At 41.1% G+C, this 23218-nt stretch overlaps 1 protein-coding gene and 1 pseudogene across 1 annotated transcript in view; both read right to left on the bottom strand.

Annotated features, from left to right (window-relative positions):
• The window catches only part of IL1RAPL2 (interleukin 1 receptor accessory protein like 2), a 451202-nt gene extending 432905 nt beyond the window's left edge, over positions 1-18297 (bottom strand). The window contains exons 1-2 of the mRNA XM_036739832.1: positions 18228-18297; positions 17867-18140 (exon numbers count right to left, since the gene is read on the bottom strand). Coding sequence (XP_036595727.1) covers positions 17867-18140; positions 18228-18297 — 344 coding nt within the window. The remainder of the gene's footprint in view (positions 1-17866; positions 18141-18227) is intronic.
• A 966-nt stretch (positions 18298-19263) lies between these two features.
• On the bottom strand, positions 19264-19724 carry LOC118832834 (annotated as a pseudogene).
• Positions 19725-23218: the final 3494 nt, after the last annotated feature.

The raw sequence follows: 23218 nt of genomic DNA, 5'->3' as shown, positions 1-23218 counted from the left end.
GACAAAAGGCCAATGTTAGGGGTGGGGAAGCTAAATCGTTCTTGTTAAAGCTTTGAATTGGCCCAATCATTTTGAAAACCAAGGTGAGAAAAGTTACAACACTATTCATACCCTCTGACCCAATGATCTCTTCATTAAGCATATTTTTGGAGCAAAGAAAAACAAGGGAGTAATGTACACAATGACACAAATGAAAATCACAGTACCTGATGTAGCTATGTCAGAATTTATATTATACTAAATATATTGACTCATCTTGAATCCAGAGGGCCTACGATGAAAAGCCCTTTCCTAGTCTTGATAGAGGGGTGGTGGACCATGGGTGTGAAATGACACACACACAGTCTAATGCGGTTTCTGGGACAGTTTGTTTTCATGAACTGTTCTTTCTTTGTTACAAAGGAAGTGTTGGGAGATGGGGAATGAGGAACGGGAAATAACCATGACATAAAAAATTCAAATTGTACAAAAAATTTTAAAACATATGTATATATAGGCCTTTATGAAGAACCAAAATTAAATAAAACAAAAAATATAAACAATTACAACTATATAAATGAAGACCACTTAATTAGCAACACAGCTCAGGTCAAAGTTATTGGGCAATATCATAACTGATCACCCATGTGCCTAACGTTTCTGTTAACAAATAGCAAATGACTGCAGTATCAAGTTGTGTTATTACCCTTCATAGTCTTCTATTGGCTTAACTATTTTCAAGATCTCTGCATTTGTACCAATTCAATTGAGAATATATCATCATTTTAGATGTGCTGAAATAAAATGTTATCAAAAATTAAAACAAAAACACTTCCTCTGAAAAGCTGTGATAGGACCATTATCTACCAGCGTTCCTCCCTCTCCTGAAATACTGGTGAGTCTAATTTTTCCCCACAAGGTGACAAAAGTGTCCCTTTGCCAGGACTTGATTGGACCAAGGATCTAAGCCTCAAGCTGTATCTTCCTTGAAGCAACTTCCTGTTAGCCTCTGACCACACTGACTTGGCATCCTGGTCACTCTATCTATGTGGAGTTGGGGCCTTTCAGACATGGCAAATGTCCCAAGACCATCTAAGTCACTACACTTTGCTCTGCTGACTATATGATGGCATTCAGGTAGTACGGTGGCCAGAATGCTGGACCTGGAGTCGGGAAAGCTTGAGTTCAAATCTTGCCTCAGACACTCGCTACCTGTGTGACCCTGGGCAAGTCACTTAAATTCTTTGAGCGTCAGTTTTCTCACCAATAAAATGGGACTAATAATATCACGTATGTCACAGGGGTCTTGTAAGGATCGAAGGAGATAATATCTCACATCATTACAATATCGAACTTGAATAGGATACCAGCCTGAGTCAGGACCACCCTTAACGGAAGCCTATTCGATGGCCCTCTCTCACTATGGCCACTCTTTTTACTGAAGTCTTTAGAGCAGGGAAGTGCACTGAGCATTAGGAAAGTCACTTTAGCAGATGAGTGGAGGATAGATTGGAGAGGGGAGAGATCAATTAGAAGCCTAGGCAATAGAGCAGGCTAGAGGTGATTAGGGTCTGAACTAGGGCTGTGGTTCTGTGAGAGGAGAAAGGGGCATATAGGAGAAAGGCTTCTAAAAAAAGGAACCAACAGAATGAGGCAACCGATGGAGGAGGAAGGGTGCATTAGCCAATGGACGACTGAGGAAGGCTCATAGGAGACACATGAGCACAGCCTTGAAGGAAGCTAAGAGTTCCAAGAGGCAGTTATGAGGAAAAGGGGCAGGGCAGGCATGGGGCACAAGGGTTGGGAGTTAGAGATGGCTCTGCCACATAGAAGCACTATGGTGCAAGGGAAATTTATGATTTACTGGATTTACAATCAGAGGACCTGGGTTCAAATCCTGACTCTGTGCCTAACTACCTATGTGCCTTTAGGTAAATCACAGCACCTCTCTGGGCCTCTTTCCCCTATAGCGAATTGAGGGGTTAGGGCTAGATAAGCTCAAAGGTGCCTTTATGTCCCTATAATCTGTGAATGCTGGGGTAAAGCCTTTTGGAAGAATCCAATTTCCTTATCTTGAGCTGTCCTAGCTCCATCTCTGGGCACTCTATCCAATGGCTTTCCCATTTCTCTAATAATAAATCTTTATTTCCCATCAGACTCACTATAACTCTCTCAGAACTTGGATTGGACCGCCACCAAGGATGTTTGGGCAGCTCGCCCTGTGGCCTACAGGACAGTGAGCTCTTGCAAGGGGGGAAGTGAAGGAGAAAAAAGGAGGAGGAGGGAGACAGAACCTGCTGCTCCCTCTTTCTACCTTACAGCATCCCCAATCTTTCCAAAGCCACCCCTTGGCACCTTCTTCTTGGCATCACAGGAGCCCACTCAGCATTCTGGGCAGGAATTGCAGATAACTTACTTCTTATGCAAAATTTGCCCTTGACAAGACCTTTCTACTGAGGGAAATGAATAAAGAACACAAGTTGAGAGGGAAAGAGAATTTTAAAAGAGAGCCAGGGCAGTGGACCTTTAGGCCTCTGAGACTTGGCCACCTTCTTGGACCGTGTTTCAATGCCTAAACTATTCCTTTTTTTCTCTGACATAAACCCCTTAGGGAAGAAATGTTGTCTTTTTCAATGTCTTTCACAGAACTGAGTATAGTGTCCATGTAATAAATAATGAATACCCTGATTTTTCAGGAGGGAGGGCAAAGGAGAGAAGCAACTTGCTTTCTCTCCTTCCATCAGCTTAAAATCAGGAAAACCATTTTCAGTGAGCCTGTACCTTGAATGGTAGCCTGGGGAATGGGGCGGGGTAATGTGCCCAAAGAGGAAAGGCAAGACAAATGGTGTATTTATCTCACTGACAGGCGCATGAGGTTTACTTCACAGATCACAGGAATTCTTAACGTGGATTCTATCAACTTGTTTCAAAAAAATACTTTGATAACTGGATTTGAATATAGTTGATTTCCTTTGTAACCCTATGTATTTTATGTAATGCATCTAAAAATATTATTCTGAGAAAGGGACCATAGGCTTCACTAAACTGCCAAAGGAGTTCATGACAAAAAAAAAAAAAAAGATTAAGAATTCCTGGCCTACGGACAGCTAGGTGGCACCCTAGTGGATAGAGCACTGGCCCTGGAGACAGGAGGATCTGAGTTCGAATCTGACCTCAGACACTTACTAGTTGAGTGACTCTGGGCAAGTCACTTAAACCCTATTATCTAAAAGAAAGAATCTCTGGTCTAGGTGACCTCTAAGCCCCACACTGGGGCTGCTAGGTGGTGCTGTAAATAGAATACTATACTTGAAGTCCAGGAGATCTGAGTACAAATCCTACCTCCAATACTTAATAGCTTTCTGATCCTGGGCAGGACATTTAACCTCCCTCAGGCTCAATTTTGAAACCTGTTAAGTGGAGATAATAATAGCAACTACTTCACAGGTTTGTTGTAAAGATCAAATGTGAAGACATTTGTAAAGTGCTCTGCAAGCCTTAAAGAGCTATATATGCTATCATCATGTCTGTGATCCTATGACTAGGTTTTTCAAACAGTTTTCTCTTCTGACTTAAGTTTTACCTAGTCAATTTATTATTATTAGGCAACACTGTCTCCAGAATCTGTCGAGTTGTGACTCACGCAGCAGAGCTGTCTCTCAAGAATCAAACTTGTCAGGCACCCAAAAGAAAACGAGAGAAATGTGGTGGGAGTAAAGCGTCTGTAATGTGCTTTGAGTGATGAGCTCCATGTAAGAAGCACTGGCAAAGATATCACCCAGGAAATGTGCCATCAGAAAAGAAGTGGGCCAGCTCAAATACTCCACTGGTCCCTTAGGGATGTTGAGAGACCAGGAAGAAGGAGGGTCTTCAGCATAATGGACAGAGTCTTCATAAAAGATTCAGGGAAGGACATAGATAACAGTCACCTGGGAGAAAGCCTGGGCTGGCCTTTGGTAGCGCCTGTGGAAGGAATGCCAGTATCGATGAGCCATGGCGTGGTTATAGCATCCACTTAAGTAACAAGAGTGATGATAACAATGCCAATGCCAATTTGATATAGCACTTTACAGTTTGTATCCCTATGAGAAACAGAGTGTATGGGTTATCATTCTCATTTTAGACCAAAAGATTCTGAGGCTCAGAGAAGAAAAATGATTGATCAAGGTTATACAGCAAGTAAGTTGTGCAGCCAGGAACTGAAGCCAAGTCTTTGGCCTCCAATTCCAGTGCCCTTTCTCTGATGCCAGATGGTTTTTCCTTAATACAAGCAGAAACACTGTTCTTCTCAGGATAAATACTTAAGGGGATTTGGGAAGCACACACACATATCTCCATGGTTTCATTGGATGTGCTCATCTTCAAGTTGTTTCTTTTCAAAAATCCAAAAAAGATAATTTAAAAAAAATGAATTCACACACACAAAAAGGAAAAAAAAATGAATTCACCTTCCTTGCACACATGTTCTTAATGGCTCAGTCTGGTTCTGAGCAGCTGTTCCCTGGGCATGGAAAGTAGTGTCTCAATGCTTCTCCACAGCATTTGGACCAGATGCAAGGCTAAGGACACTGGCTACATCTCTCCAAGACTGTTGGTGATGGTCCCTCCATGGGCCATAGCATCTTGAAACACTCCACTGACCCTTGACCTTGGCCTTGCTTTCAACATTCTGCCCACAGACAGAGCTATTTTCTGAGGAGAAAGTCCTGTCTGCTGATCTCTAAAATAACTTCAAATGCAAATGGCCCCATTGTGAGCAAAGAGACCTGGCCTTGGAGGTGCAGCCCTAGGACTGAGTCTTTTCTTTGCCAGGACTTAATGTAAATCAATGCAAACTCTAACACAATACTGAGAAAAACCAAAGAATGTACACACACTGCTTGATAGAGTTAGATCCGAAGGATCCTTTCCATGAGCCAAGAAAAACCTGTGGAAAGTGTTGGGATTTTTTTAACTTTTAAAGATGGCTAAAATGTATATTGCTGTCCATTGGTACATTTGTCCTTCGGTTGAAGGGGACACTCTGAGCTTGTTATTTAAACAACAACAACAAAATCAAACACTTTAAAATCCTTGTTTGACAGCAACGTTCTGGAAGTCAATGTGAAAAGTCACGAGTACATGCTGGAAGGGTGCCATGAGCCCAAAGGTCCAATGAGAGTTGGGGTGCTTTGTAGCTCAGTGGAAAGGGTGACAGATTTGGAGGAAGAAGATATAGCCTCTAATCTTGACTCTACTATTTACTACCTATAAAATCTTAGGCAAGTCAGTTAATCTTTCTAAGCCTCAGTTTCCCCATATATAAAATGAGGAGTTTGAACTAGTTGGACTCTGAGATCCAGTTGAGCTCTAGATCTGTGAAATTACATGAACTAGCAGCCTCTACATTAAGAGATCGAAGGGCCTGGAATACGATATTCCGGAGGTCAATGGAGCTAGGATTAAAACCTAGAATCACCTAGAGCAAAACTGAGTATCATGCTCCAAGGCAAAATATGGGCTTTCAATAAAATAGAGGACTTTCAAGCTTTCTCAGTGAAAAGACCAGAAGTGAATAGAAAATTTGACTTTCAAACACAAGAATCAAGAGAAGCATGAAAAGGTAATCAAGAAAAAGAACAAGAAAAAGAAATTGCAAGGGACTTACTAAAGTTGAACTGTTTTGTTGACATTCCTACACGGAAAGATGATGTGTGTGAATCATGAGACCTCAGTGTTGGGGTAGCTGAAGGGAATATGCATACATATATGTTTATGTATATATATGGGTGAATGTGTATGTATGTATATATCTATGTGTATATGTGTGAGAGAGAGAGAGAGGGAGAGAGCAGACACAGGGTGAGTTGAAGATGAAGGGAAGATATCTAAAAGAAATAAAATCAAATTAAGGGATGAGAGAGGAACATACTGAGAAAGGGAGATAAGGAGAGATAGAATGGGATGGATTATCTCCTATAAAGGTGGCAAGAGGAAGCAGTTCTGTGGGAGGAGGGGAGAGGGCAGATGAGGGGGGAATGAGTGAACATTGCTCTCATCAGATTTGGCCTAAGGAGGGAATACCATACATACCCAATGGGGAATCTTACCCTACAGGAAAGAAGAGGGAAGAAGATAAAAAAAATGGGGGGGGAATGATAGAGGGGAGGGCAGATGGGGGTGGAGGTAGTCAAAAACAAACACTTTCGAAAGGGGACAGGGTCAAGGGAGAAAATTCAATAAAGGGTGATGGGTTGGGAAGGAGCAAAATATAGTTAGTCTTTCACAACATGAGTATTGTGGAAGGGTCATACATAATGATACACATGTGGCCTATGTGGAATTGCTTGACCTCTTAGGGAGGGTGGGTGGGAAGGGAAGAGGGGAGAGAATTTGGAACTCAAAGTTTTAAAATCAGGTGTTCAAAAAAGAAAAAAGTTTTTGGCATGCAACTAAAAAATAAGATACACAGGCAATGGGGTGTAGAAATTTATCTTGCCCTACAAGAAAGGAAGGGAAAAGGGGATGAGAGGGGAGGGGGGTGATAGAGGGGAGGGCTGACTGGGGAACAGGGCAACCAGAATATATGCCATCTTGGAGTGGGGGGGAGGGTAGAAATGGAGAGAAAATTTGTAATCCAAACTATTGTGAAAATCAATGCTGAAAACTAAATATGATAAATAAATTTAAAAAAAAATAAAAAAGAAAAAAAAAGAAAAAGAACTTTTCTAGGTCTCAGTTTCCTCCTTTGTAAAAATGAAGGGATGGGACTAGATGACCGCTGATGGTCCCTTGAGCTCTAGAGCTGTGATCCCAGGATCTTAACATTGTGGCAAACAACTATTTTATTTCAAGCAACCTAGCAATGAAAGTAATGAGCTTCCAGCTATCTGGAATAACTCTAGCTTCCTGTGAATGTTTCCTTGAGAATGCTGAGTTGGACATAGCTATCACACCTTGTCCTTCTTCCTCCTCATTGGACATCTTATAGCCACAGTGAAAGAGTTACACATATTCCCCTCTGGTTTCTTTGTACTTTGGGTCTTGAGGTTGCCCTTACATTTTGGGGGGCAGCTAGGTAGTGCAGTGGATACAGCACTGGCCTTGGAGTCAGGAGGACCCGAGTTTATTATTATTTATTTAATATTTTTAGTTTTCAGCATTGATTTCCACAAGATTTTGAATTACAAATTTTCTCTCAATTTCTACCCTCCCCCCACTCCAAGATGGCATATATTCTGATTGCCCCATTCCCCAGTCAGCCTGTCCTTCTGTCACCCCACTCCCCCTATCCCCTTTTCCCTTACTTTCTTGTAGGGCAAGATAGATTTCTATACCCCATTGCCGGTATATCTTATTTCCCAGTTGCATGCAAAAACTTTTTTTTTCAACATCTGCTTTTAAAACTTTCTTGAGTTCCAAATTCTCTCCCCTTTTCCCTCCCCCCCACCGAAGGCAAGCAGTTCAACATAGGCCACACGTGTATCATTATGTAAAACCCTTCCACAATACCCATGTTGTGAAAGACTGTATTTTGCTCCCTCCTATCCTGTCCCCCTTTATTCAGTTTTCTCCCTTGACCTTGTCCCTTTTTGAAAGTGTTTGCTTTTAATTACCTCCTCCCCCTATATGCCTCCCTTCTATCATACCCCCTTTTTTATTCCCTTCCTCCTTCTTTCCTGTGGGGTAAGATACGCAATTGAGTGTGTATGGTATTCCCTCCTCAGGTCAAATCTGATGAGAGCAAGATTCACTCATTCTCCCTCACCTGCCCCTTCTTCCCTTCCAACAAACTGCTTTTTCTTTCCACTTTTATGTGAGATAATTTACCCCATTCTATCTCTCCCTTTATCAATATATATTCCCTTCAGCTACCCTAATACTGAGGTCTCATGAATCATACACATCATCTTTCCATGTAGGAATGTAAACAAAACAGTTCAACTGTAGTAAGTCCCTTATGATTTCTCTTTCTAGTTTACCTTTAATGCTTCTCTTGATTCTTGTGTTTGAAAGTCAAATTTTCTATTCAGCTCTGGTCTTTTCACTGAGAAAGCTTGAAAGTCCTCTATTTTGTTGAAAGTCCATATTTTGCCTTGGAGCACTATATTCAGTTTGGCTGGGTAGGTGATTCTTGGTTTTAATCCTAGCTCCATAGACTTCTGAAATATCGTATTCCAAGCCCTTCGATCCCTTAATGTAGAAGTTGCTAGATCTTGTATTATCCTGGTTGTGTTTCCACAATACTCAAATTGTTTCTTTCTGGCTGCTTGCAGTATCTTCTCCTTGATCTGGGAGCTCTGGAATTTGGCAACAATATTCCTAGGAGTTTTCCTTTTGGGATCTTTTTCAGGAGGCGATCCATGGATTCTTTCAATTTCTATTTTATCCTCTGGCTCTAGAATATCAGGGCAGTTCTCCTTGATAATTTCTTGAACGATGATATCTAGGCTCCTTGTTGATCATGGCTTTCAGGTAGTCCAATAATTTTTAAATTATCTCTCCTGTATCTATTTTCCAGGGCAGTGGTTTTTCCAATGAGATATTTCACATTGTCTTCCATTTTTTCATTCCTTTGGTTCTGTTTTATAATATCTTGATTTCTCATCGAGTCACTAGCTTCTACTTGCTCCAATCTAATTGTTAAGGTAGTATTTTCTTCAGTGGTCTTTTGTACCTCCTTTTCCATTTGGCTAATTCTGCCTTTCAAGGCATTCTTCTCCTCATTGGCTTTTTGGAACTCTTTTGCCATTTGAGTTAGTCTATTTTTTAAGGTGTTATTTTCTTCAGTATTTTTTGGGTCTCCTTTAGCAAGTCGTTGACTTGTTTTTCATGGTTTTCTTGCATCACTCTCATTTCTCTTCCCAATTTTTCCTCTATTTCTCTTACTTGCTTTTCCAAATCCTTTTTGAGCTCTTCCACAGCCTGAGACCAATTCATATTTTTCTTGGAGGCTTTTGATGTAGGCTCTTTGACTTTGTTGACTTCTTCTGGCTGTATGTTTTGATCTTCTTTGTCACCAAAAAAGATTACAAAGTCTGAGTCTCAATCTGAGACCATTTTTGCTGCCTGTTCATGTTCCCAGCCAACTACTTGACCCTTGAGTTTTCTGTCGGGGCAACACTGCTTGTAGAGTAGAGAGTATTTTGTCCCAAGCTTGAGGGGCTGTGCTGCTATTTTCAGAGCTATTTCTACACAGCAAGCTCTGCCACACCAGTGCTCCTTCTCCCCCAAGAACTGCCAACCAGGATTGAGGCCCAGATCCAGGCAGGGCAAAGCAGGCTCTGCACTCCTGCTCTAATCCGCTACTTAATTCCTCCCACCAGGTGGGCCTGGGGCTGGAAGCAACTGCAGCTGTAGCTCTGGAAGCAGCCTCAGAGCTTCGGTGGGCCAACAGCAAACTCCTTTCACTCTGTCCCAGCAGCTTTTCCCACTAACCTTCTATGTTGTCTTTGGCATTTGTGTGTTGAGAAGTCAGGTAACTGCCACAGCTCACTGATTCAGGTGGTACGCCTGTTCCGCCTGGCTCATGGTCTCGTTGGTCCTGGCTTGGCCCACACTGGGCTCTCCTCTGCTCTGCTCATAGCTCCATGCAATAGACCCTTCCCAGCAACCATCCAGGCTGTCCTGGGCTGGGGCCCTGCTTCCCTTTGCTATTTCTGAGGGTTCTGCAGCTCTAGAATTTGTTCAGAGCCATTTTTATAGGTGTTTGGAGGGACCTGGAGGGAGCTTAAGCAAATCCCTGCTTTCCATCTTAGCTCTGCCCCCAGGACCTGAGTTTAAATGTGGCCTTAGACACTTGACAATTACAAGTTGTGTGACCCTGGGCAAGTCACTTAACACTGATTGCCTTGTCAAAAAAATGTTGGCCTTGCATTTTCCCACTTGTACCATTGAGCATGATCTGTTCCTGTTAACATTCCTCATTCTGTTTACCTTAGTTTTGGTTTGACTGCAAGTGCCTGTTCTCTTCCATTTGGTGATTCCAACTTCCCCTTGTTCTGATGGATCTCCAGTTGACCAAGTCATCAACCTACTGAATTCCAGGAGGATCTCAATGGGAGGTTCTGTTACTACTATTATATTGAAGCCAGGCTTTACCAACATCAATGTTCTGATATGCAACATCACTTATAAGTTCATGGACTTTGAGTAAGAAGGAACATCAGAGGAAGAAACTAAAGCCAGAAAAGGTTAGGTGACTTGGCCAAAGTGGCATAGGTAGCAATTATAAGGGTCAGGATTTGAACACAGGTTTTTTTTAGTCCAATGATTTTATTGTACCATTGGTGGTTATACTTTGTTCTCAAAAAAGACGAAAATGACATCACTATACTAGAGTCAAGATACAATATGTCTGACTGTGGCTGATCAGACCAATATGAGCTCAGAATGCTCTACTACAGGTCAAGCATACATCATTCATGTGAACATTTGGGGTGGACTCGGTACTATAATGCATCTGTACAGTGAATACAGGAGCCTGTCATAGTGAAATGAATTCTTAGGAAATTTAAACAAATGTCTAGGCACTTGATTATATTGAGACTGGTAGTGTATTCATGATACCTAGCTTGGCATTATTATCAAATGATTGATTTGGGTTAGAGTTAGTCTTGTCTCCCTAACCACTTTGTAAACTCCTTGAGGGTGGCAACTATGTAGTATAATTCTCTTGTATCCCTTCGAGTGCTTAATTCAGTGCTGAAAATTGGATTATAGGATTTAGAGCTAGAAGGAATTATTATGCATGCAAACTTGACATTAAATGACTTAATCAGCATTAGATTAAAGTATCTGTTTTTTCTGGTGACTGTCCAGTACATAGAATAGTTACTACCTTCTTCACACCACCTGTGTAACAGAAGGCCCATCCCATCATAATGAACTATGACAGTGGGTGCCTCTAATTGGGCCACTGATATTCTGATGAGTCAATTAAAAGTTCCGGGGTTGAGTCTGTTGCTCTGTATAGGGTCAACATGTGAGTCTCAAATGCCTCTGGAGTATTCACTCTAGTAACTTGCATGATATGGAATCCCTCTTCCCCAGCCTTACTCAGTGACCAACTCTGGGCACCTTGCTATGAGATGGCATTAAGATCACTGAAATCACAAAGCATGGCTCTCTTCTGGTTATCACATCAGCTTTGCTGAGGATAGTATTATCTCTACAAAACATGGTATTTATGCTATCTAATGGACATTTCCCCTGGTCTTGTAGTTGCTGAGCTGCTCTCTGCTAACATGTACTGGTTTTCAAGCCTCTTTGGGGCTCTCTGCTGCTCTCTGCTACCATCTGCTGAGATGCAGAAATCAGTCAGTCTCTCTTTTGCAAGGGAGGGGATTGGGCTGAGGCTCTTTTAGTGTACCACAGAATGAGGGATTAGACTGAACCAAGCAGCAGGCTAATCTTTTGATGGCCTTTTTTCCTAGTTCTGACTTGTGTTCTGACTTGGAGTCAGACAATTCCTTTTAATTACAAGCAAATCCCTGAATATCAATCTGTATCCCTAATACCCATCTGGAGGACTCTATCCAACTAAAACTCCACAGAAGCTGTGTGGAGGCTAAGGGATCCCTCCACCTCCCATAATGCACCCATATTTGGCATCCAAGTAAATCCGAAGGCAAGCAAAAAAGTGCTAGGGAACACTGGTGGGACTCTTGGCATTTTACCTTCTTTTACATTCCTACCTTTAGAATAAATGTCTACCAACAACAAAATGTCCAAATTCTGAACCATGTTCTGTCTAACAGGAACCTTCTCTTTCTAAGATGACAGATTAAGCCTAATGTGAAAATCATGAAAATGGGCCCCAGGGCTACAGATGAGCAAGAGATACAGCACAAATCAGGGTAACAGCAACTGACGTTTTGAAAGTACATTACACAGTTGGACAGCGCTTCTGCATATGTGTGTATAATTTTTTTTCTCATTTGATCATTCTAAAAGTCCTGGGATATAGGTACTGTTATTATTACCATTTTACAGTTCAGGAAACTGAGGCAGACAAAGATAAAGTGACTTGCCCAGGATCACACAGCTAGTAAGTGTCGAACGATATCCTGATGACAGTTCCAAGTTCTACCTAGCTGCCTAGATATGTATAAATAATTAAAGCATGTCATCCAAGATGAAAAATAATCCCTTTTCCTCCCCATTATGCTTCTGGATAAAATTCTGTTATGTTCAGATGAGACTGGTGACATTTTAAAGTGTAGATATCTTCTCTCTCTGAAGAAATGGATTAAACCAGGTGAGGTCAAAGAAAGCTGTCCATTAAGCTTCCAAGAGCTTACCAAAGAACTGAAGTTACTGATGGCTTCTCTGGGACCATTTGCAATGGTTATTCAGCAAGATCAATCTGTTAATTCTCCCAAAGAAAGTGATCTTGCTGAATAACCAGAGAATCCAAGCATCTGCTTCTCCCTCTGCCCCTCCCCCCATTTAATTATTCAAATCAAGATCTGATCATTGTTAGCATGGCCAGCCTCTCTCTGCTGCATGCCTCTGTTTCTATCATCCCCCTATAACAAGCTTATCCTCCCTTTTCAATGAAATGAATGTAAATCAGTGTTACTACTGCCTTTGCTATTTTCATTCTCCTTAAAGTTTATAAATGATAAAAGCCAGAGCATATCTGATCTGGGAAACTGAAAAAAGTAGTATCTATTCAAGTTTAAAAGTACTGTATTTTATGCATAAGTGCCACATAGTAATGAAATGAAGCATTCCTGCCCAGGACTGAAAAGTGAGGAAAGGATAACTGGCAATATTGCATTTTAATCTGGGTGGGGGAGGAGGAGAACGGTGTTCAGGTCAGAAAAGACTAGCTGCCTTTTTCTAGTAATGTAAAATTTCTCCACCAATCAATAAATCTTTCTAGCATGCCTACTATGTGATACGCACTGGGGACACAAAACCAAAAATGAAACAAGCCCTGCCCTAAAGAAGCTTACATTCCACTGAGGAAAACGACATCAATCAACAAGCCTTTATTAAGAAGTACCTGCTTTGTGCCAGAAACTGCTAAATGCTGAATGTACAAAGACAAAAGGAGAACACCCCCTGTCCTCAAAGAGTTTACATTCTAATGGATGTAAGTAACATAAACAAACATACATAGATATATGCATGTGTATTTGTTTTATATATGTGTGTGTGTGCTACATATGTAACAAATATGAGATAGTAATGGAATATATATGAATAAATAATATTATATGACTATAAAAAATATGATATATATGTAATATATATAATAGCAATGTGATATATATGAATAAATATTGAATATAATGACCATCACTGATATATGTGTTTTACATATATGTGTATATATATATATATAAAAAATGAATGAGGTAGTAAGGTGTTTTATATATATGAATATATAATGAATATTATATGATGACTATCATGGATATGATAACTGTTATATATACAAATGCATAAATATAATGAATAAAGTAGTAAGGTGATATATATATATATGAATAAATAATGAGTATTATATGATGACTATCACGGAGATGATAACTGTTATATATACAAATGCATAAATATAATGAATAAAGTAGTAAGGTGATATATATATATATGAATAAATAATGAGTATTATATGATGACTATCACAGAGATGATATATATTATATATACATATATAAATATAATGAATGAGGTAGTAAGGTGATATATATATATGAATATATAATGAATATTATATAATGACTATAACAAATATGATATATACGTAATATGTACATATAGATATGTATATATATATATATATATATATATATATATATATATATATATATATATATGATGAATATGAGGTAGTAAGGTGATATCAACCATACCTTAAGTAAATATTATGCAATAGGTACAGTGCTAAGCATTAGGAATACAAATACAAGTAAAAAGAAAGACAATCTCTCCCTGAAGGAGTTTATGTTCTAATAGCAGAAGACAAAAGATAAAAGGGAGATACTAAACAGAGGGGGAAAAAGGATCTAGCTGAGGGACAAGGTAGAAAAGTCCAGGGAGAATCAGGAGCAGAGCTGGGAATGAAGTGAGGTGAGCTGGGGCTGTCTCAGGTACTTCCTCAAGTGGAGATTCTGGGTCAAAAGTCATCAGTGGAAACAAAGGGTGGGATACAGGTGTCTCCAGGGTGAAAAGGCAGCCAGAGAGAAGAGGAAAAATTGGGAGTGTTAGGAGCAGAGTAGGAAGAGAAAGGTCGGGCCCTTCCTCAAATGGAGGTTCCAGTCAAGAATTCAGTAAGTGGAGGAGGGAGTCAGCAAAGGGGTAGAGAGGCCCTAGCAGCCATGACAATGAGGAAAGGCCCCATGTAGGAACGGGAGCTTGAGCTTAGTCTTAAAGGACACCAGAGAATCTGAGAGGCAGGAGTGAACAGGGGTGCATTCCAAGCTTGGGGGACAGCCATTCCAAAGGCTAGAAGTAGGAGATCGAGTGCCAAAGCAACTCTGTGAGCTTGAAAGGATAAAGATAATCACCTCCGACTTGACATTTAGAAAGCCTGAGTCTCAGAAAGGGTAAGGACTCAGTCCAATCATACAAGGTAGGAAACCTGGATAGCCAATCCTGGCTTTCTGATTCCTGAGTCCACTGAATTCCACCGACAAATAAGAAAACATTGCTACTCTTGGCATAGTGGGCTGAAGAGCTGGCCTCAAGAGTTAGAAAGGCTTGCTTTGGACATATGCTAGCTGTGTGACCCTGGGCAAGGCACCTAAGCCTCTCCATGCTCCCTCTGAGATGATGAATTGTAAAATATTTGCTAACCTGTGCAGCTAGAGGGAGTGTTCTCATCATCGAGAAAACTTTCCAAGTGAGAAAACTTTCGAAACCAAAGAAATCACAGGTATAGTGATACAAACAATCAAACAAAAGACAATGCTGGTACCTATAAGTCTTGGAATAGAATCCTGATGGGCTCCAAGGACCGTTAAATCTATAAGATCCAGGCTCAAGTAGAATAGAAATAAACTATCTATTCTCCTCTCAGCTACTTCCAGAGCAACTAACTCATCACTTAACTTTTCAAAGATCAATAGAAAAGTGAAAATAAATCATATCAAGTGCAGTCTGTTCTGGCCTTGAAAACTTCCTAGTAACAATGAGGAAGGCATTAAGCACATTTCTAAGTATGGGAAGCAGATGAGGCAGATAACTTTCCTTCATGACAGAGGAGAAAACTCACTTGCTATACAGATGTCACAGCAAAGCGGTGGGCCCTTGGAGAAACCTGGGCCTTGGCCCACAGGCAGAATGAGACAGGGTGGGTCCAAAAGCAGAAAAACCAACATACCAGGACATTGTCACAGGCTGATACAATGTAGAGGTTATTTACAACTTGATCCCATCAAGAAAAGAAATAAAATAATAAACTATTAAGGAGCATTTTTGAGATGTTTGGGCTTTGCATACCTTGATTTCACATCCACAAAGAAGCAGAAAAGATAACTAAACTCACTTGTATTTGGGCAGGGAGGATTGTATAATTAATTCTGTTCATCTCAGGTGCAGGTATAACGGGGAATTATTTTATATGGGTCAAAAATTGGCATGAGGTGAGAGCAGAGTGGGGAACAGAGAGAAGAGGCCAGAAGGAGGCCTGGTAAGGCAAGGTATGGCTTTGGGGTATATGCAGGATGGTTGGCCTGCAGTGGAGGCTCTCTTTCCTTGCTCTTTTTGACAGGCAACTCTGCTTCTTTACCCTGTCCCAGGGCTCCCCTTCTCCTTCTCCCACCTGCAGGTATACAGGCCAGGGAGATATTAAGCAGAGCAATACATCTCCATGTTCCCTTGGTGATCACACTTCAGCAGCACCCTCTGCTCCAGCGATTAAAGGGTGGAGAAATAAGCTCCAAAATCTCCATTTTCAGATGGGGCCCAACTCAGCCATCTTCTCATTTCCCACCAGGCTACACTTATCTGGACTTTAGAAGGCTCCACTCTACCTCTGGGCTGGGCGCCTTCTCCTCTCACACTTTCAGCTTCCTGTGGTGTATTGTCTTCCCCCAATAGACTGTACGCTGCCTCAGGGCAGGACTGTCTGTTGCATTTGGATCCCCAGCACTTAGCTCAGGGCCTGGTCTGGTGTATCATAGGTGCTTTATAAATGTTTAGTGACTGACTGACAGACAGACAGACAAAGTACAACCAGCCCCTCAGAAGTCAAAGGCACTGGGGAGAAATTCCCACCTAGCTTAAAGCAATAAGGTCAAGTAAGAGTTAATGGTTTAAACGAATAATTCTAATTCTTTTCTGAGCATGGACAGTGCTACCTGTAAATGAACTGATCTCTACAGATAGGATGTAACACAGAGAACCATTTTCTCCAATGCCAAACAACTTCATTGATTCATCTATCATAATCCACAGCACGGTGAATCCTGCCCTTTTCCAAGCTGCTTCTAGGTTCATAAGATGCTAGCTCTAGAGAGACTGTCTAGAACAACTCTCTTGGATTTGGAGGCAGTCTCCAAATCCAAGGCTCTTTACATCTTATCACACTCTCCAACTCCTACCCCTAGTATGAATTCTCTTTGCAAGTGGATAACCATGAAATGCTTAGATACTTCCTAAGAGGCACCACTCAACTCACCTCACTCCAACCAGGCCAGTCCATTCCACTGACAGCTCAAATTCCTTAGAAATTTCCTTCTTAAATGAAAGTAGAATTAGCTCCCCATTAACATTGGTCCTGTGCTCCCAACTCTGCCTTCTGGGGCCATGGAGAACAAGACTGTCTCTAATCCAATTTTCTATCAACAGATAGAAAAAGCAGTGAACGTTAAAAGGGACATGCTTCATCTTTCCCAGGAGTCTTTAACATTTCTGTTTGCAGAAGGCAGCAGCAGCAGCAGCATCTACTAGGATGCCCTTCTTCGAAGGTACCATGACACACAGACCAATCTTTGCAGGCTCTCGGTGGCTCTGTGCATGAATTACCTGGTGAGTTCACACACTGTCGCTTGGGCTATCTCCACATGACACGAATCCATGAATTTTTAAGGCCAGGCCTGAGATTTCATCAATGCAGGGGAGTTACAACATGGAAACTTTCTCCAGTAAAGCCACTTGTCTGTACTTTATTGTCTGAATGAGTTGCCTTGAGTAGAGAATTCAAACTTGAAGCAACCTGGCTTCAAAACTCTAGTGTTAGGGGCACCCACATTAAAGTATCATTGGGAAATGTCAAACAGAATAAATAAAAATATGACACAATGGAGATAATGTTAATTTGTCATTATTGCAGCTTACAGGGATCTGTTTCTATTTGAGTGTCACGCTGTTAATCTAGAGCACAGAGGGGTTAAGTGACTTGCTCGGGGTCACAAGGCTCATGTGGATCAGAGATGAAACTAGAGTTGCAGTCTTCCTGACTCCAAGGTTCCATTCACTGCAACAGGGAAGGTAGCTCTCTACATCACTGAAGACATAATTCTGAACAAAAGAATCCAGAGGATTTTGTTTTTGTCTTTTGTTTTTTGGAGCCAACCAGGGTTAAGTGACTTGCCTAGTGTCACAGAACTAGGAAGTGTCTGTGGCTGGATTTGAACCCAGGTCTTCCTGACTCCAGGGCTGGCTGCTCTAATCCAGAGGATTTTCTAAATTAATGCACTTACTGAGTGTATTTAGAAGGATTTGATTTATAAATAATTCATTTAGGATGCAAGTTTTATGCAACACATTCTGTGTATAGAGTGAAGGACACCAATTTAAAAAAAAAAACTATAGAACTCTAGGCTATAAGGATGAGATCTAATTTGGGGGAATTTCCAGAGGAAGAGAGCACTCTTTAAAAGGCCATCTTGCTCAACCCCTTCACTTTTACAAACAGAGAAACAGAGGCCGATTATTGGAACATGACACTCACCTTAAAACACAAGTGTAGAACCCACTGTCTTGGGCCTCTACCGAATGAAACCAGATGGAGTCTTCTTCCTTGCTCATTCGGACCTCAGAGAAGATGATAGGTTCTTCGAGGTCCCCTTTGTTCTTGTACCAGATGAGCCTGAGGCCCATGCTCTGTGCTGTGCTGTAGTTGGTGCGAATGTAACTGTAGAACAGGGCACATTTCACTCGGACCGGCTCTCCTACCAGGGCCATGTATGTCTTGAGGTCCACTGACCAGTCGATGCAGCCATCCACTGAAAGCAAAAGCAGAGTAAAAAAGACGTGAGAGACATGGAGTGCAAAGGAAATATCTTCCCTAGTGAAGTGAGGAAGAAGAACACATGTGGATGCCAACCCAGGCAGAGACATCCCCATCATGTTCACGCGGCTTCGACTTTGGGGCATAGCCATTGTTAGAGAAGTTATCTGAGGATTAGAAGTCTGGGGTTAAGTCCTAGCTCTGACCCTGATTTTGCTGTGCCACACTAGATAAATTACTTAACTTCCCTGGTCCTAGATGAAACAAAACATGGTAGAGCAGAAAGAAGATGGATTTGGAGTCAGAAGTCCTGAGCTCAAATCCTAGCCCTACCACTATGTAATTCTATATGGTCTTGGGTAAATCTCTTACAGAATCACAGAATCAAAGGGACTGGATAGCCCAATGGGTACTTAACCTCATTCCTATGCTCTATGCAACTTTAGAGTAATAGGGACCTAGACATGTATCCTAAGCCTAGATCTGGAAGGAACTTCTTATAGGCCATCTGGTCCAAACCTTTCATTCGAAAGAGGGGGAAACTGAGGCACAGGGAAGAAAATCACAAAGTTACAAGCATCAATGGTGGGATTTGAACCCAGGCCTTTTATCTTCAGAGCCAGTGCCTTTTTCCTTAATTTGTTTCAATATTTATTTCATCTTTTTTACATTTTGACTTTAGATATGTTTTACAATGTGCGTAATATACTGGTATAGGAATACATATATAAGCTTTATAAATATATATGTACGTGTAGACATATATGTATGTATATTGAGAATGCATGGTCAAGTTTATTTTAATGACAAATACATAATCCAAACAGTTTTGAAGCTACTAATTTATTAAGTCCCAGCTGGCATCTAGGAAAGTTGTGAACCACAGTATTACCATAGGTTTTAGCATATGTACCTAGAACATGTAAAAAAGGAGATATTGTCCTTGAAAAGAAGTCAAATGCAGGATACATTTTAGATGTGGTAAGTTTTATTATCTTTTTTACAAACCACATTATGTCCAAAATATCGGTACCAATTCAAAAATTAAATAAAACACCCTATGAATCAACCAAGTTATTTCTGTGCTGTGTTTTGAGTATGGCCTAGTGAAGTCACCTTCATTTTCCTAGGAAGAATTTCCTCTGAACTTTTAGGGACTTTTCCAAGGTTTCAAAAATGATCATTCCTCTCCATGACTGTGGTTTGTTGTTTTCTGTATCCAATATGTTTTCTGCTTCACCTTTCATCCTCTGCAGAAGGGTTCCATAACCCCTATCATATTGATAAGTAAGGATAAAGCTTAATGGAACAACAGGGAAGAAGAGGCCTGGTTGCCTTTTTTTTTAATTGCTCCAGCTGTGAGACCAATGGTAGCAATGCCAAAAAATGTCCCAAAATATTTGAGGAATTCTCTTGTCCAAGCAATCTGCATGGCCATCTGCCTTTCTCTCGTTTCATTTTGTATCGTTAATTGCCTTTCCATCTGAAGTCGAGCATTCATGAGCATAAATTCCTGCTGCTGTTTCGTGTTTTCATTCATATGTTTTGACAAAAGAAATCCCATTTTGATAGAGGATGGGAGTCTCCCAGACACTGCTGTCCCTGTTCTGGGAGGATGGCTAGGGTGTTGGCGGGAATATGTACAAGTTTTGGAGGTGGCTTTGAATCAGGTGGGCCCCACCTGGGCACCAGTGCCTTTTTCAAACATATCATCAAACCTTACAGCTCAATTAATCTAATTCCCTAACTGACCAGATGGGAAAACTGAGGCCTGGTGAGTGAAAAGGCCTTGAATAAGGAAAAAGACATACAGAGCCTTGTCTCAACATATCCCTTTACTGCTCTTACCTCAAATTCTCACTACATGTTTTCCTTAGTGTCCTTGTCATTGGCTTTTGGCACATCTATTATTTGGCATTTCACCAAACATTGATCTTTCCCCTTCCATTGGAACAAATAATTGGGAAGGGATTTGTCCACGGCACCTTTGAGACAAAATTATTTGGTATCTTTATGAATAAAGCTCAAATAACACAATCCAAAATACGGCATTAGAAAAAAAGAAATCTTGGTTTCAATACCTTTTGTTCTTACATCTGTCTCATTCCCAAATGTATTCTGTCTGCTCCCCTTATACAATGAGCCATCCCTCATCACAAAGGTTAAACAATGGGGGAGGGGAAGACAAAGAGGCCTAGCAAAGGCAACCAACACATCACATCAGGTCTAGGAAATGCTTGTTCAACATGGGTTTGTTTGGCGTTCGGGATAATTCAAATATCTGTCACTGAATTATATCAGCCACATACAACAATAACTTAAGAAGACATTTCAGTGACTACAATTAGCTTTATGATCCAGACTCTATAAACGTATCTTCTTTTAAAGCTTGCCTGAGTAGCCCAATTCCCACATGGCATCAGTTTCTTTGTTCCTTTTTCTTAAATTCTATTCAACTGGCTCCTCTGTTCTCTCATCTGAGGTGGCAGAGAGGGGCCTCTCAGCTACAGAGTAGTAAACAGGCAGCTATACAACAGCAATGCAGAGGAAAATGGGGAAAAAACAGAATTTCTAAACAGCAGCTGCTTTGATTTTTTTTCTTCTTCCAGGAATCAAAAAGCAAGGTTATTGCACACAGTATCTCAAGAAATTTGGTGGCATCTGTACTGCTGTAATGAGGCTGCTTGAGAGTAGGGGGCAATGATGACGGCATGTCTTACAAATGGGGGATGTGCTCTGAAAGATGTTGGGTGTTCTCCCTTACCAAAGATATCACTGCTAACCCACCAGCCTGCTGCCCCAGGGGCAGAAAATTCATCATAATAGACTCATTCCTGTCTATTACAGAGGACTTTAGTCTTCAACATCATCTGTTAATTACCTAATATGGAAATAATTGGTGTTGCAGTCACTCTAGGAACACAGGCATACTTATACATGTTTGGTGGAGCTGTGAATGGGTCTATGTTGTTACTGAGTTGTTTCAGTCCTGTCTGATTCTCCATGACTCCATTTGGGGTTTTCTTGGCAAAGATATTAGAGTGGTTTGCCATTTCCTTGTCCAGCTCATTTTACAGATGAGGAAACTGAGGCAAACAAGGTAAAGTGACCTTCACTGGATCACACAGATAGTAATTGTCTGAGGTTGCATTTGAACTCAAGATCTCCTGGCTTCAGGGGTGGCACTCTATCTACTGTGCTGCCTAGATACCAATTAGTCTAACTACCCTGAAAAACAATGTAGAATTATAAAAAAATAAATGACTAAAATTTTCATGCCATTTTACCCAGAGATACTACTGTTGGCATAAATATCAAGATCAGAGACAGAAAGAAAACAAAACAGAAAAAGGATCATAACAGACTTTTTGTGGCAGTAAAGATCTGGAAATGAAGTAGGGTGTTAATCAAGGAGGGAATGGCTGAACACTGTAGTGCATGGATGAATGAAACATTACTGCACTATAGTAGATAAAAAGCCACTCTTCGAATCAGAGAGGCCTGGGTTCAAGTGTTGCTTCTGACAAATGCTGACTGTATGACTCTGGACAAGTTGACCTTTCACTGCTCCAAGAAGATGCTAAAAGAAAATGAATTGAGCCACTTGACCTGCCAACAATTACCAGCCAAGGAGCACCAGAGGTGATAATTTGCATTAGTAGGGTGTGTTGCCTCAAGAGGAGTTCCCTCCACTAATGAAATGACAGGTATTGAGCAAAAAGAAAAAGAAAAGATGAATATGAAGAATTCAGAGTATGTCAGCTTGAGCTGATATAAAGTGAAGTAAGGAAATTTTTAAAAAGTCCCAGTGACTATGTGGGGAGAGGAGCACCACTCCCAAGTGATATAACTATAGAAAATAGGAGGTGGTACATTAATGCATCAAAAGAAGTACAAAGGCAAGTCTGTGGGAAAGAGTTCTCTGAGATGCAGTTGGAGGTAGGGGCAACTTTCCAGTGTTAGAGAAAGAAGAAGAAAAGGGGAAAAAAAGGGAAACAGGGTAAGATGAAGAGGAGGAAGAAGGAGAAGAAGAGGAGGGGGAGGAGGATGAAGGGAGGGAGGAAGAGGAAGAAGAAGAGAGGTAAGAAGGGAAAGAGGCTGAGGAAGAAGAAGGGGAAGAGAAAGAGGAAGGGGAAGAAGGGGGAGAGGAAGAAGAAGAGGCAGAAGGGGAAGAAGAAGCGGAAGGTGAAAAGGGGAAAGAGGAGATGAAGAGGAGGAAGAAAGGGAAGAAGGGAAAGAGGAAGAAGAAGAAGGGGAGGACGAGAAGGAAGGGGGGAAAGGAAGTCCGTAGAAGCAGTTCCAAGAAGAAGCAGCAGAGAAGTATTCAAGGAGAGAGTTAGCCCTAGCAGTTGGGAGTTCAGCTGTGAGGCAGGGCAGACCAAGGGAGTTCAACTAAGCACCCCACACCACACAACAAAGATGCCACACCTAGGAGGGAGTGGCATAAGGATACAGAAGAAGAGGAAGGAGGCCCAGCAACAGTGAAGGTATGAGCTATCTTAGTCACACATATTCCCTTTGTGCTTTGTTACTATTGTACTCTAAGTTTGCGCCCACTCTTCCCATTGGTGCTGTATTTGTGCGAGTGTTCTTACCATGCTATCTTAGTAAATGCCTTTGAAGTTCAGTTTGACTAGAACATGGAAAGTATGAAGAAAAGTAATGTGCAGCAAACCTGTCCTGTGAAGTGTCTGAAGTGCTAAATGAGGGAATTTATATTTTATTCTATAGGCAATAGGGAGTCATGGAAAGTTCCTGAGCAGGGGATTCCCATGGTCAGATCTGTGCTTTAGAAAAATCACTTTGACAGCTTCAAGAAGAACTGATGTGGAGAGGAGAGACACTTGAGGAAGGGAGTCCCATGGCCGGGCGGGTAGGTTTTGAAATAGTCCAGGTAAGAGGCTATGAGGGTCTAAACTAGGGAGAGGTCATGTGACTGGAGAGAAGGGGACTGATACAAGAGCTATCACAGATGTAGAATCAATTAAGTCTTGGCAACTGAGTAGGTATGAGGAAATAACTTTTCTTTCTTTCGAAGTTATCCTTCCTCTATTGAGCTGAGTGTTCTTGTGT

Source organism: Trichosurus vulpecula, chromosome X (assembly GCF_011100635.1).
Source record: "Trichosurus vulpecula isolate mTriVul1 chromosome X, mTriVul1.pri, whole genome shotgun sequence".
Taxonomy (NCBI): Eukaryota; Metazoa; Chordata; class Mammalia; order Diprotodontia; family Phalangeridae; genus Trichosurus; species Trichosurus vulpecula.
The sequence above is the reverse complement of the archived record's forward strand: the minus strand, read 5'-3'. Positions and strand labels throughout refer to the sequence as shown.